We start from the raw sequence: 16,582 nt of genomic DNA, 5'->3' as shown, positions 1-16,582 counted from the left end.
TTACTTTTGTGTATGTATGATTTCTGGAGAACGTTATCTACGAACGACGATAACTACGAGACTTGGCACATTTTTACCGTTAAGCGATGACAGAAATTTTCTTACAGCAGGAAGTACAGTTTAGCGCTACGTGAGACGTATTTGGGTGATTGCTATTTGTAACTGAAACAGTATCATAAATATTTTTGAACTACAATGATACAAAGAAGGTTTTCGGTGATACATTTCATTCCGCAGTTTTAATTTATAATATCTGAGGTATCATTACACTATCCTTCAAGGGGGTATGCCAACTTTCTGTACCATGCATATGGCAAGCTCGAGGAGCCCTAGCTAATATGGTATTTTCTTATACAGTTTTACATATCGGTACTATATTTCTCTAACGCAGAATTACACAGCTATCTGGTCAGTGAACAGAGAGAAACGAGCATTGTAACTACGTCACTGACACATGTCTGTCGGAACCATTGTGATACTGAGAGAGCTTTGAGTAATGTATATTGTAAGGGGTCATGATTTTTGAAGCACATTTGAGGTAGGTGACACAAATGAAACAAGCAGAGAGCATTTTAAGAGGTTTTGAGATTATTGAAGGAAGCTACGACGATGTTGAGATTTGATTGATGTGTTATGATGATATTATTACGACGATGTGTATTATGATGTTGTGATATGGCTATGATCAATAAGGCGATGCAATATGAGCAACATGATTATGCTACGTGTTTATTATGATGAAATACTGAAGAAGTATCAACGAATATGTATATATGTAATGAGGCAATGAATAATGAGCAGGGGTTTGAGATTCTGGTTTGTGGAAAAGAATGTTGGAAACCAAGAATTGTAGTTTAAGAGTTACGAAAATTGAGTATATAATATACACTCAATACGAGCATTTTAACTACGTCACTGAAACATGTCTACATAATTGAGCAGTTGGATCACTTTGCATTTATGAAATTGTACTTTGTCTGCATTTTGTGAACTGTTCACGTATATTTTTTATATTATGTGAATGTGAGTACCAGAAAGCTGACGGAAATTTTTGGACACTGTTATTGATGATATTTCGTTTCTACACACTTCTCCTGTAATTTTCAACCTGTGATTTTTTTCTTATATGCAGCTGTCATTGTAGCTGCAACTGCTGTCATAAATATTTTGGTAAAGTGTGTATGTGACCTTGACGTAATACTCTGCTGTGCTGGGCTGTGCGCTAGCTGCCTTCAAATGTACCCATTGTTGTGTAGCCTTTGAACTTTACTGGTGCTGCTTGAGCCTCTTTTAAGCTCGTCGCACTCCTGCAAGCGCTCGCATAGCTGTACGAAAGAAGGCCATTGACCTCGCTATTGACATTTCTTTGCAGAACACACCACAAACATAACTTACACTACTACTTGTAAACATATGATTACACGTTGGTGTTTGAGCTATACTTAAATGCTTATGGATTGATCAGAAATATTCTTAAGTTTACACACCTGATTATGGCAAGTATCTCTCTACGAGAGTTGAGAGAATTTACACTGATTTATGAAATGCCACATGGCTACTGAATAATGTTTTTATGCTTCGCTTAGTACAAGTGTGCTTATTTTATTTGATATCTGGTTTCTAGCTGTACTGCAGCATTGGTTTTATAAAATAAAATTTAATACATATGCTAATGTGAACACTTTCTGTCAACAGATCCTTTAAATAATAATTTTGTGACCCACATTCTTGAGAAAGAGCACTAGGAAGGAAACAACAATGAGGAGAAGGGACTAGTAACAGAAACTGCTTACATAATTTTCTTTTCAAGACCTTGGTATTTTTTTTTTGTAGAATACGTTGTTGTGGTGTACCACTTTTTGGTGTAAAGATGTGACATAGAACCATTGCATTGCACGTGAGAGATAGTATAGATCTTGTTCCTTCTGCTGGCAGTTGGTTTAGTTGTGATGAACACAGATGCACATATGCTATTGTAAGCTTACACATATATATCCCTTATCTGCATTGGTGTCTTTACTGTAGTATTTTTTCTGCTTGTGCTTTGTCGTGTTTATGTATAAGTCATTGCACTTGCTGCTGCTATTTATCAGGCAGCATTCTACTGAATTTTACTTTGTATTACTACGCTAAGCCAGTTTTACCACTGTATTATTTTTGTTTGCTGCATATTACCTTATATTATTTGCAATGTTGCATTAGCTTTGCTAATTTAGATATGCTGCTTCTTGCTTTGCCAGTTTGCATTTTGGTAATTGTTGTTAGTGCTAATTTTTTGTGCTGCTGCATTGTCTCGTTCTCTAGTTTATGTATCTTAACTCAGTAGATTTAAGTTGGCGTAAGAGGGGGTATGCTCTATAAGAAATTGATTTGTGATGAGTTGGGAAGAATTGCATTGAGAAGTTATAAGGAAAAGGTTTGGCCAAAGAGTATTGTATAATGAGGAACAATTACTTTGAAAGAGTAAATGAACAGATATAAGTAGGATATAGTGACGACAGGTTTAGGTAGGATTTTCTTGGAAACAAATGATGAGGTAAGAAAAATATGGAAATATGAGCACTGCTTGAAAGTATAAATACAGATAGCATGCTTAGGTAGGATTTTTGTGGAAAGAAATGTTGAAGTAAGAGAAGTCTGCGAGAGTTAAGTGAAGTTTTGGTTGGAGAGGAAGTAGTTTTTGCTGAAAGTAAAGGAGGTATGAGCATGAAGTATATTATTTAAAAGAAAAGAATTAAAAAGAGGTATAAAATGCGCACCAGAAGTACTGCAATGTGAAGTGTTACAGTTACACTTTGGCACATTTGCACTTGAAGACAGATCCTGTCCTTTCCTTCTGTGTTATTCCTGTATGTTTATGTGAACCCTGCGTCTGTGTGTGCTTCTTATCCCTTTGTGTTTATCTGATAAGATAAATTTGGCAGAATTTTTTTCCTTCTAATATTATGCTGCATTCACTACGATGACGAATACTGTTACCTTCAAACCTAATCTGTTTTTGTACCTTATTCTTTACTTTAGGAAGATGTTCAGACATTATTTATTGTGTTATGTTTTCTTTTAATATTCATGTCTCAAGTTAATGTTTCCACTGACATTCTCATTTTCCTTTTATTTACTTATGTCATAATTCCTGTAATACTCATGTATACGCTTATTTCTGTTCTTTTTGTAAAGCCTGTATTACTACAAATGTTAATTGTATTATCATGTTCTGTACTACAGCTATGTTTTCTTTACATTTGTAATTGTATTCTTAAGCTGTAAAATTGTAATTCTATATATACAAGTTCTCCAAGTGAGGTAAATAGTAGGGATTCTTTTTACTGCACACATTTGTCTGTTGGTCATACTATATGTATCAAATCTCAGAAATTATATGACTGTGTTAGTGCTTGCACATGTGTTGATAACTCAGCAAGGGACTGGTTAAAAGCATTGCTGGTTGTAAGGACATTACAAATAAAAAAAAAGGAAATTAAAAAAAATTGTGAGTGCACAAGTGGTGGCTCAGGGACTTGTAATATGCATCAGTACTGACTGCACAATGGTAACTCATGGACTTGCTATATTATCCTCAAGCCTCTTCAATTGTGAATGTGCACCCGCATAGTTGCAGTGGAAGGACTATAGTGGGTTTGCTCTGTGGTGATCCACCAGTGCTACTAATATTCTTCAAGACCTCGAGTGATACTGCTGTGTGTCTGCTCGGTGGTGGCCCATTACCAATCTTACGATATCATTCCAAAACTTCATGTCACGAGTAAGCACTGTCTTTCTGTGCTGAGGACAACACTACTTCTTCAAGACCACATGGTTGTGCACTACTTATTTGTGCATTTTCATATACTGCTCAGCCTATGTGCGAAAAACTGGCATAGACTTCTCTTCTGACGAATTATTAGGACTGCCTTAGGAACTGTGAGGAGAATTTTTACTTTATTGATCAATAGCATATTACTTTACCTTTGTGTGCATCTGCTCTATCTGATATTTTAATATAAAAACTTCAAAACTTAGTCTTGACCACTGCCCAAAACACTTCTTAAAATTTTTTGAGGGGGGCAGGGGGGGGGGGCTATGTAAGTAGCCTGTTTGTATGTTGGCAGCGCTATAAACTGTGTTAACATCGCTGATAGCGCTCTGTGAACTTGGCAAGAGATTATGTGGTTTGGACGTACTAGCAGTTAGTGAGTGGATAGGGAAGTGTATGGACATGATATTCTTAGTGGAGAGTGTGTGTTGGCAGGACATGTATTGTAAATTAAGATAACATGATGTGTTTATAAGAAGATACACAAGGAAATGTATGAGGATTGATGTATGGTTGGCCATGTTTGAGCTGTGGAACTATTGACAACTTTATAATTTTTGGAACTGGATGTCACATGAATGAAGTAAATTTTTCTAAATATATTGTTCGCTGTTCAACAAAATCTTTCTTAATATGTATGTTTTTGGAGAGGGTCCGCCTTTAGCAAAACACAGTTTTGGTTTTTAACCTAAACATGTTTCACTGCAGTTGCAGCATATTCAGTGGGCTTTTATTTTTCACCTGTTAAATATAAAGAGTGTTCCTTGCTGTTTGTATACATGTAGCTATTAGTTTTTAAATCGTAATTACAGATATTTGAGAAAACACATAAATTACGAATTCATACCTTTTTACCACATCTGGTATAAAATTATATTATTAATTTGGAATGAGTGGAGACTCTCTCTCAGGAAGGCGTCAAATGAGTTTTTATCTGCTTTTTTGAATAGGTATATTTTTCGCTTATTTTTCGAGGATTTGGGGATTACAATATTCAATCTCGCTACGACAACGCTGTGTTCACTAATCCCTATATCGGTTTTGATGCTCGTTATTAACTCAGGGTTATTTGATGCTAAAAGGTCAAGTATGTTTTCACAACTGTTTACTATTCGCGTGGGCTCATGAACTAACTGCTCGAAATAATTTTCAGAGAATGCGTGTAGCACAATTTCGGATGATATTTTATGCGTACCTCCGGAATTAAACATGTATTTTCGTCAACATATCGAGGGTAAATTAAAGCCACCACTGACAATTATCGTATGAGTCGGGTATGTGTTTGAAATCAAACTCAAGTTTTCTTTGAACCTTTCAGGAACTGTATCATCTGAACTGGGAGGTCGGTAGAAGGATCCAATTATTATTTTATTCCGGTTGCCAACAATGACCTCTGCCCATACTAACAGGAAGTATCTACTTCAATTTCACGACAAGGTGAGCTACTTGTGGCAGCAACAAACACACCACCGCCATCCGTGTTTAGCCTATCTTTTCGGAACACGGTTAGGTTCTTTGCAAAAATTTCGGCTGAGCTTATATCCGGCTTTAGCCAGCTTTCAGTGCCTATAACGATTTGAGCATCAGTGCTTTCTATTAGCGCTTGGAGCTTTGGTACTTTCCCAACACAGCTACGACAGTTTACAACTGTTATACCAATGGTTCCTGTATCTACTTTCTTCCTGTGTTCAGCCTGCAGCCTTCGTGACTGAAGCCCTTCTTGTGTTTTCCCGAGACCCTCTAACCTAAAAAACAGCCAGTCCACGCCACACAGCCCCTGCTACCCGTGTAGCCGCCTCCTGCGTATAGTGGACACCTGACCTATTCAGCGGAACCCGAAACCCATCCACCCATTTTGCGCAAGTCGTGGAATCAGCAGCCTACACTGTCGCAGAACCGTCTGAGCCCTCGATTCATACCCTCCACTCGGCTCTGTACCAGAGGTCCGCAATCGGTCCTGTCGACTATGCTGCAAATAGTCAGCTCTGCTTTCATCTTGCAAGCAAGACTGGCAGCCTTTACCACTCCTGTTAGCCGCTCGAAACCAGAGAGAATCTCTTCCGATCCCAAGTGACACACATCATTGGTACTGACTTGAGCAACCACCTGCAGCTGACTGCACCCTGTGCTCTTCATGGCATCCGGGAGGACCCTTTCCATATCTGGAATGTCTCCACCCTTTATGCATGAGGAGTGCACATTGGTTTTCTTACCCTCCTTGTCAGCCAAGACCCTAAGGGGCCCCATAACGCGCCTAACGTTGGAGCTCCCAACTACCAATAATCCCACCCTCTGCGATTGCCCGGATCTTGCAGGCTGAGTGGTTTCCTCTGTAACAGGACAGGCGACAGCATCTGGCTCAGCGACAGTGTTAGCCACAGACAGCAACTGGAACCTGTTTGTCAGACAAACCGGGGAGGCCCTACGTGTGGCCGCCTAGGAAGTCTTTCGCCGCCTGATTCACCCTGGGGCGACCTCCCACTCGACCACAGGTGAGGGGTCAGCCTCAGTGCGAGCAGTAACTGGGTTTGCCACCGATGAGGACCGATCGGAGGACTCTGACGTGCTGGACGTCCGTTGGATCCCCACGGCTGGCCCACAACAGTGGCGCCCATCCACTGCAGCTTCAAGCTGTGTAACTGAAGCCATCACAGCCTGAAGCTGAGAGCGAAATGTCACCAACTCGGCTCGCATCCGCACACAACAATCGCAGTCCCTGTCCATACTAAAGTCTGTGGAAAACTAAACTATTCAGATAAACGGACCCTGACGAAAACGCACGGTGTGTAATAATACGCAGATATTCAAAAATCTAGCTACCGAAGCACTGAAGTGAAACTAAATAATTTGCCCCTGATTAGGAACTTTTATTATGTCACAAAATCGTTTTACTTTCTGATGCAAACGAAAACGCGAGAACTGTGGCTATTAGGTGTTAAATTTACACACAGAAACACAAGAAACTAAACTATTAAAGCACACAGATGATACAATAAAATTCTATCCTGGTTAGGAACTCGTAAATGACACAAAAGCGTTTACTTATCTGCTGCTGCGTCTGTCGCGGTCGGCTACTGCTGCCTGACTCACTTGGTTCAAATGCCTCTGAGCACTATGGGACTCAACTGCTGAGGTCATTAGTCCCCTAGAACTTAGAACTAGTTAAACCTACTAACCTAAGGACATCACAAACATCCATGCCCGAGGCAGGATTCGAACCTGCGACCGTAGCGGTCTTGCGGTTCCAGACTGCAGCGCCTGACTCACTTATTTCGCGTATTAGGTCATGCATGTCTAATGCAAAGATACAGTTCTGTACCTCATAATCGATTGCGGGCCTTGAAGGCTAACACTGATCTCTATCCTACCTGGATGTAGATCTTTGACCCTGGAGCATACAACTTTGACATGTCTGCAGATTCTGCATAGTCGCCATGTTGTAATTAGGCAAAAGAAATTCCACCAGTCCGTACGTGATACGGAATTATTTAGATATTTTGAGTAGTCTGCATCAGGTGAATAGTCTTCTGTCAAAAGACGATCAGCAAAAGTTGAATCTTTCCTCCTTAATCCCCATCTTCTTCCATGTTCAGACAACTTAAGTGCCACAGTTCTCTCAATATATACATACTTTTTCACACTGCTTGCATGTGATTTTATACATATCGTTTGTGCCAAGGATTTAGTTTTGTCTTTACTATTAAATAAAACTTAAGTATTCTGTTGGTATTAAAAAATGCAGGTCTGCAGTTGTGATGATTTTTCTAAGGTTATCTGGAATGTTGCCAATATATGGAATTCTGCAACAGGCTTTATAGCTACTGACTGCTATACACCAGTGTACAGAAGCTTTGTAGTTATACGCCTTTTTTTGTAGTATATTATCAGTCAGAGAAGAGCTATAGCAATTGCTGGAACCGATGAGCTTGATGGTCTGTAGTTCTGTTTGAAAGGCTGATTCAGATTACTGAACAGATATGAGGCGATGCAGCATCGAATGGAAAGCTGCATGTTTGTGGCTGTGTGGATGCTGGGTGTTTGCAGAGATTACCGAAATCCTAACTGTTTTTCCTATAAATGCATTTACACCACTTCGAGCGCCGCTCAGCTCTGATTTCAGAAATGTGTCGCTTATAAGGAGCTACTCGACCACTGTACCCCTTCCTTTTTATCTTGCTACGCACAATTGCCGGTCAAGCTGGACTGTTGGTAGTACTGTGGAAATCGAGTGATTCCTTACTGTGATTACATGCAATTTGTTTTCAACCACCCTCCTCCGCAATGTTCGACGGTCCCAATCCATCAGTACACGAGGTTCTTTTGGTCTTGTTTCAGCTGTAGTTGTCCCTTTGGGTTTCTGTAGCACAATCACAGTTGTCGATTTGGGCAGCTGTAGAGGGGTTCATAGGTCACTGATGGATTTTTAGGTGACATCCAATGGTTAGTCCACGCTCGACAAGTTACTGAGCTCTCCTGGCGGCCCTGTTTGTTCTTACTGCTTCTCTCTAACGACAACACAGTATGCTTTCATACTGGCGGGTCCGCCTCGCGACATCTAGTGGTGAGTTCCGCATAACATATTGGTGTCCTGGCACTTTTCGTCAGGAAATATATGTAATAAATTAGAACATGTGTCAGAATTCCCTTTGTCTCGTATTCGTGAAATTCTAGAGAAATATCATCAAGAAACATCATCGAGAAACAACAAAAGAAGGTGACCGCTCACCGGTAAACGAGAATGCCTTGCGACTACGACCAAAGGCACTTTTTAAGCATAGTTGAATGTTCTCGAAAAATAAGCCGCACTCTGATAAAGTTCGTTGCCTGCAGAAAGAAAATAAGCGGAAGAAATAGTCGTTTTGTCGCAAACAATGCTGTGATGAACTATGTGCTGTTCCATTACTAGAACCCTAGCTTATTGACTGACGAAATGTAATATTGACGAAATGTAAAGTTTTACACCACTGTAAAGTTTTGTTAAAGCCAGTTAACAAACAGGCAGACACAGCAATGGTGATAATTTAGCGCGACAGCGATTTTAATAGCACGTGAACATGACCCGTAACATCCAAGGCACATGACATTGGCCGATTCAACTATAGATTCCAACCCACCCTTGATTTTTGAACTCGGCGCCTGTAAGAAAAGAAACTGATAATATTAACAGACTTAGATCACATGGATGCTAATAACATGAGATTTTTATTAAAATTAATAAACCATCTGATTTGTGATTCCTGGCTTACTGAAGAGGACATTATGCATATAGTGACAAAACGTGATAAATACAATCATCCAGGAACGGTAATACTGTGTAATGCTCCAAAACTTAAGTTCTCTTAGAGTACCACGTAGTTCCGTGGATAGACCTGCAGCTAAATGCAGTTGCCATTTCTTCCACCTTTATAAACGGAAACTTGAGGTGTTTTCCTTATGTTTCATTATTTTTGTATACAATTATATATTATGTTGAAACTATTGTTTTCTATTGTAATGGTGCAGTTAGAATAACGAAATTTGTAGACTTGTTATTATATTTTTCAATGAATCATGAAATATGTCTGTATCATTGTTTGACATAATTGTACGTGGGGAAGTGGCCTTTGCCTGAAACCAATAAAAGAAGATCGTATGAAAACAACTTAAAAAATCGCAAACACAGCATAGCACAGCCTGAATTTGCGAAATACGAACAGTAAGCGCACTGCTGGCATGAATTCTACAGAGAAAGTGTCTATATTGTTGTGAACATAAGACTGTCTTCTGCAAGGAGAACACAAAAGATACAACACAAATGATATACTACACTGCAGTGCCTGTGTTGTTACGAAGTACAATGCATGTCCAAAGGAACGGGCACTGCAGCGACTGCAGCCATCATGAAATACGTAAAATGTATTCGCAGTTGCGAATACGCACCACCATTATCTGTTTTATGGAATGACAACAATGAAATCTGTTCCGGATATGGACTCGAGACCGCATTTCCCACTTTACGAGAGCGGTCGCCTTAATGGATTTGGCTATCCGTGGACGACTCACGGCCAGACCCAAATTTCCATACGTCGTCGTTCATGCGATACAGCCTGCATGCATGCATGCATGTCTGAAGGAACATTGTCGTACATCTTAACAACAGGCACTGCAATATCGTATTTAACCGCCGATACGAGGCAACAGCTTTCAATCCCCCCCCCCCCCCCCTCTTTCCCGTACGGGAATTACGTAGTGTGTACGAGTGCAGGATGTGACACATGAACGACGTTTGGTAATTTGGGTCTACCTGTGAGTCGTGCACAGATATCCACAGCTGCTAAGGCATAAAGCGGGATTTCCGGGATCTGGTCCCGATCTGGCATAAATTTTCAATTCCATCATTCCGTTATGCAGCTGATAGTTGTCCGTGTTGGCAACTTCGAATATATTTCGTGTAAAATATATTCTACGGACGCACAAGGTTACCACTACGATACCAACAGTTCAGTAATTAATCGTCGTCTTACCTCGATGGCGATGTACAGGGAATTGCAGGCCTCCTTGTCGATCTTTGTCGTATTGAGGATTGTTGCAGACGGCACGTCGAGCGTCACAATTTTTGGAGGACACAGTTTCTGGAACGTTGACGCTATGTCCACGACCCCTGAGTCTATCAGGTACACGGTATTGTGGTCAGATGGAACTCTCTGGAAAAGTCATTTCATTACATACAAGCAGAAGAAAAAACAAATAAAACGTGTGTTTGTGTGTGTGTGTGTGTTGCTCTTACTACAATGCAAAGTATGTTTTGTAAGCTGTCATTTCAAAATTAAATAACTTAAAATTAATTCTCCCTATCAGTGCAATTTTAAGTATTAGACATTTCTACATATTGTCGAAACAATATGGGTAACAAATATTATCAAATTAAATGTTATTCCTTAGCTACATCCCTACATTCTTAATTTTACATTGTTTAGTCATAACTGTCCGCAGCTCGTGGTCTCGCGGTAGCGTTCTCGCTTCCCCAGCACGGGGTACCGGGTTCGATTCCCAGCGGGTTCAGTGATTTTCACCTGCCTCAAGATGACTGGGTGTTGTTGTGTCGTCTTCATCATCATCATCATCATCACTCATCCCCATTACGCTCGGAGCAAGGCAATGGCGAACCACCTTCATTAGGACCTTGCCTAGTACGGCGGTGCGGGTCTCCTGCATCGTTCCCCTACGCTCTGTCAAAGAGTATGGGACTTCAAAAAATCATCATCAGTCATCATAAATATCGTAAACGTAATAAATGGTTAGGAATTCTTTGGAAGGATTTTGAAATTAAATGTGTTGTTACCGCAGGATTTGACCGAAAATGGGCAGTGCAGCAATATTTCCTTAATGGCCTGTGATGAATACCTCTTCAGTAAAACTCATCATGAATGAAAATATCTCTATTTGGGAGCCTCATATTTTGAGCTTTATTGGGTTGGTGCATAAGTTTTGGTGCATAAGTTCGTTGCGTTTTCCGTAAGATTAATAAACACATAACAGATACTTTAGTCATCAATAATATATTCACCTTCACTGTTTACAACAGTCTGCCAACACAGGCGGAATTTTTCAATTCCACGACCGGGAAAATCACGTGTGTTTGAGGTGAGAAAATCGTCAAGCCAATTTCGGAGCGCATTTTCATCCAGAAAGGAAATTCTTTGAAGGTTGTTTCGATAGAGGGAGGAAGAGGGGAAAATCTAAGGTCGCAATATCAGGTGAATAAGGTAGGCGTTTTTTGTCAGTCTAGCAGAATGCGGACAGGCATTTCCGCGGAGTAGCATCTTTCTGATCTTTGTTCTCGGATTGCTCTGTAAGACGTCTCAGTTGTTGACAATGAATGTCAGTTGTGATGGTTATATCTCGCCACTCGTAGTATACCATACAGTCACTGTTCCAACAGATGCGTAACATAATCTCTTGTGGAGCGCGCAGGTCTATGTACAGGCAGTTTTGGGTTTGTTTGGGTTGAACCATTCCTTTCTTTTCCTTATGTCAGCATAAAGATATTTCTCGTCAACAGTAACGATACAGGAAAGGAATGGTCGGTGTTGTTCACTAGCCAATTGATGACGAGAAAACAGAGGTGTACAAATGCCCACCCTCTTATTTTTGTGGTTTCGGCTTACAGGAAGCGGTAACAATACACTCGATTTTTGAACCTTGCCGAATGCATGCGAATGTCTTACGATTTCGGAAGGATCACAGTTTATCACATTTGCCAATTCTAGAGTACAATGAAGTGGATCATTGTCTATTAAAGCGTTTAAACGTTCTTCATCAAACCACGAAGGTCTTCCTGAACTTGGCGAGTCTCTATTCTCAGAATGATACTTCTTGAAACGAGAAAACGATTTTCTTGCCGTGCTCTGGCCATTATCACCATAGACGGAGCAAATGTTTCTGGCTGCCTTCCCTGATGTCTCTCCTCTATTGAACTCAAGTATGTCGGAAGTGTTCCAGTTTCTCCACTTGGCACTCCATTTTGCAGCGTCCACAGCTCCGCTCAGTATCTCCAAATGACAAAATGTGAGCGTGAAAACAAAAATTGCAGCAGTGAACTACACACCAAAAAGTCACGCGCTAGATAAACCTACGGCTACAGGTATACCAACATGCAAAACAAAATCACTAAAGAACTTACGCACCAAACTAACAATTTTTCAGCGTCCGACGCCAGTCATCGCAATCTTTTAAATTAGTGAATACGAATTAGGGCAAGGCACTTCACACAAGCAAGACAACAAATTCCAGACTCTTCCAGGAGGAGTACCGGATTTATGAACTCATATGAAGTCGATATTATCAGCGTGCGCAAAATGCCGCCTCCTGACTTTCGGTTGTGCGGGGTTCTGGCGTCTAATTCGAAGCTCTATTCCCGCCTTTCAACAATCGAGGTCATAATCTACCTTACGCTCTCTAATAAGGCGCTGAGTCTTTTATAACTGAAGCATAGTAATGTGACGCAAAAGCCAAAATTCTCGTATTTGTAGATTCTATTTTGTTTCCATTTTTTGGCAAGTTTCACTATGGCCGACTTACTTAGCTTCTTATCATTTGTATAAGTCCTGAAGAAAACAGAGGGATTATAAAATAAATTGCTTGAAAACCGAGAGACTTGTAATTAGTCGTGTTGTCGCGAAAGAATCTGAAAATAATTGATTACTTTTACTGACAATGAACTAATTTTGTGGTTGTATCAGAGGAAACAGCTGCTTGGCGAGAGCTGTTGCCGCACAGAACACAGTATTCATAATATGCTCGACTGTGTGTGGCGTCATGTTCCAGTAATTGCTTCCTGGAAAAGTTGCTTCGTAGTTGACGTTTATTACCATCACCTCAAACGTTTTGCACCTGCAGTTCCGTTGAAGCAAGCGGTAAGGCTGCGTCAGGTATTGCCGCAACACGATAATGTTCGTACACGTGTCGACAACATCAGAAAAGCGGGTGCCTTCCTCCCGCCAGTCCCCCCTCCGCCTCTACTCTCTATACCATCCCTCCCTCCCAACCCCACCCTTCCACACACACAACAGCTAACGTACCTCATCCATAGATTAAGAATATCTTTGGAGTTAGGGTTCAGATCTGCACAACACAGTTTCTGGCGCCAACATACATTTCCTCTAAAGACACATGAAAGGTGCTACGTACGTGCGCTGTAAATTTTGTATGTCATTACGTCTTAGTACAGACCGATATAGATCCTGATGTACTCTGCACATTCATTTCACAGGCATCTTAGAAATTAGCATTCGATTTCTGAAATGCACTTGGCTTAAAGTTTTTGTAGAGGTAAATGCGAAGGCATTTCGATTCTCTGCGACAAGTGTCACAGCCCAGACGTCAGAAATTATTTTACAATTTATTAGTTTCATACTGCACTTCATCAAATTTCAGAGTTTCTTTCACAATACAGCACGCGCCTGATGGTGACATCACATGTTTATAGATAAATTTCATAAAATAATTATTTATTTACTAACATTCCGTGAGATGGATCAATTAGCAGTGGAGTCGTAGTGGGAAGGCGTCAAATGGCCTATAAGAACGTAGCAAAGAAAATGCGGGGAAATTAGTTGGGTCGCTGTGTCACGTTGTGCTGTTTGTTATCAGCGGCGATTACGCTGCTAGTTTCGAGCACAGAATATTCTGCCATTGAATTAAATTTACGTAAATGATCGTGAACTCTTATTGCGTTTTCAGTGCCGTAACAATAAGTTTCTCTGGGAAATTCCGCCGGCTGAAGTGGCCGAGCGGTTCTAGGCGCTACAGTCCGGAGCCGCGCGACCGCTACGGTCGCAGGTTCGAATCCTGCTTCGGGTATGGATGTGTGTGATGTTCATAGGTTAGTTAGGTTTAAGTATTTCAAAGTTCTAGGGGACTGATGACCTCAGAAGTCCCACAGTGCTCAGAGCCATTTGAACCATTTTTTGGGAAATTCCATTGAGATATTCTGGAATCGTTGAATAAAAATTGATTCATACCACAACAGTTAAAGCTAGGACTAAATAAATAAGTTAACATGCATGTGCAGATATTGTGATCCTTGCTACCTTAATATATACACATTTCAGTGCGTTAGTTGTTGTTCTCTGCCTCTAACAGTCTTTCTGCAGTTACTTCGCATAATTTACTGCCCTATGTTTCCTGCACAGTCGCAGCTGTACCACTAAGTGGACTATGCTCGTCAGTGTAGACTAAACGTTTCGCGTCCAAGTGCCCACACTAATGGCTTGCTCTTGCACATATACATGGAGCTACTAACCATCCTAAAACATACCACTCATAATAGCTATAATTATAAGCCTGCAAATGAAGTAAATACTGATGTAATGCTGTTCATTACACTGTCCTCAGTCACCAATGAAATATCTGTTCTTATATTCCTAACACCTTGTATATCGACGTTTTGTCACTGAATGTAATTCACAGCTTATCACTTTGCACGACAGAACGTTATTGACTGCGACAATGGCTGCAGAAGCCTACGTTTATATTTGGAATATCTACTTTAGCACTGAAAGCACTGAGTCGAAACAAGTCCCCGGGAGTAGACAACATTCCATTAGAACTACTGACAGCATTGGGAGAGCCAGTCCTGACAAAACTCTACCATCTGGTGAGCAAGATGTATGAGACAGGCGCAATACCCTCAGACTTCGAGAAGAATATAATAATTCCAATCCCAAAGAAAGCAGATGTTGACAGATGTGAAAAGTACCGAACTATCAGTTTAATAAGTCACAGTTGCAAAATACTCACGTGAATTCTTTACAGGCACGTGAATTCTTTACAGGCGAAGGGAAAAACTAGTAGAAGCCGATCTCGGGGAAGATCAGTTTGGATTCCGCAGAAATATTGGAACACGTGAGTCAGTCCTGACCCTACAACTTATCTTAGAAGATAGATTAAGGAAAGGCAAACCTACGTTTCTAGCATTTGCAGACTTAGAGAAAGCTTTGGGAAATGTTGACTGGAATACTTTAGTTCTAATTATGAGGTGTCAGGGGTAAAATACAGGGAACGAAAGGCTATTTACAATTTGTACACAAACCAGATGGCAGTTATAAGAGTCGAGGGACATGAAAGGGAAGCAGTGGTTGGCAAGGGAGTGAGACAGGGTTGTATCCTGTCCCCGACGTTATTCAATCTGTATATTGATTAAGCAGTAAAGGAAACAAAAGAACAATTTGGAGTAGGTATTAAAATCCATGGAGAAGAAATAAAAACTTTGAGGTTCGCCGATGACATTGTAATTCTGTCAGAGACAGCAAAGGACTTGGAAGAGCAGTTGAACGGAATGGACAGTGTCTAGAAAGGAGTGCATAAGATGAACATCAACGAAAGCAGAACGAGGATAACGGAATGTTGTCGATTGAAGTCGGGTGATGCTGAGGGAATCAGATTAGGAAATGAGACACTTAATGTAGTAAAGGAGTTTTGCTATTTGGGGAGCAAAGTAATTGATGATGGTCGAAGTAGAGAGGATATAAAATGCAGACCGTCAATGGCAAGGAAAGAGTTTCTGAAGAAGAGAAAATTGTTGACATCGAGTACGGATTTAAGCGTCAGGAAATCGCTTCTGAACGTATTTGTATAGAGTGTAGCCATGTATGGAAGTGAAACGTGGACGATAAATAGTTTGGACAAGAAGAGAATAGAAGCTTTGGAAATGTGGTGCTACAGAAGAATGCTGAAGATTAGATGGGAAGATCACATAACTAATGAGGAGGTATTGAATGGAATTGGGGAGAAGAGGAGTTTGTGGCACAACTTAACTAGAAGAAGGGATCGGTTGGTAGGACATGTTCTGAGGCATCAAGGCATCACCAATTTACTATTTGAGGGCAGTGTGGAGGGTGAAAATCGTAGAGGGAGACGAAGAGATGAATACACTAAGCAGATTCAGAAGGATGTAGGTTGCAGTAGGTACTGGGAGATGAAGAAGCTTGCACAGGATAGAGTAGCATGGAGAGCTGCATAAAGCCAGTCTCAGGACTGAAGACCACAGCAACAACTCCTATTTCAGCAACTTTAAACATTAATATATCAAGCTCTCGGTGTGCGGCGAATGCTAAGAAAAAGAGTGTGATAAATTTTTGTTGCAGACCACATACTGCCCACAGCTATTGGACAAAAGTGTTCAATAATGGGCAGTAGCTTAGTAACACGTACGCCTAGAAGACACATTGGGTCGAAACACGTGAGTAATTTTGAACCACAAATTGAACCCAGGGACAACAGCACAAC

The 16,582-nt window shown here is 40.7% G+C and overlaps 2 protein-coding genes across 3 annotated transcripts in view; one reads left to right on the top strand and one right to left on the bottom strand.

The window, feature by feature from the left end:
• The window catches only part of LOC124789000 (octopamine receptor Oamb-like), a 596,669-nt gene that overhangs the window by 80,036 nt on the left and 500,051 nt on the right, over window positions 1-16,582 (top strand). The gene's annotated exons all lie outside the window — the stretch shown is intronic.
• LOC124789632 (major royal jelly protein 1-like) overlaps window positions 1-16,582 on the bottom strand; it is a 90,097-nt gene that overhangs the window by 18,132 nt on the left and 55,383 nt on the right. For both annotated transcript variants that reach the window (XM_047257057.1, XM_047257058.1), the window contains one exon: window positions 10,318-10,497. In XM_047257057.1, the coding sequence (XP_047113013.1) occupies window positions 10,318-10,497 (180 nt within the window). The remainder of the gene's footprint in view (window positions 1-10,317; window positions 10,498-16,582) is intronic.

This window comes from Schistocerca piceifrons, chromosome 3 (assembly GCF_021461385.2).
Source record: "Schistocerca piceifrons isolate TAMUIC-IGC-003096 chromosome 3, iqSchPice1.1, whole genome shotgun sequence".
Taxonomy (NCBI): domain Eukaryota; kingdom Metazoa; phylum Arthropoda; class Insecta; order Orthoptera; family Acrididae; genus Schistocerca; species Schistocerca piceifrons.
The sequence above is the reverse complement of the archived record's forward strand: the minus strand, read 5'-3'. Positions and strand labels throughout refer to the sequence as shown.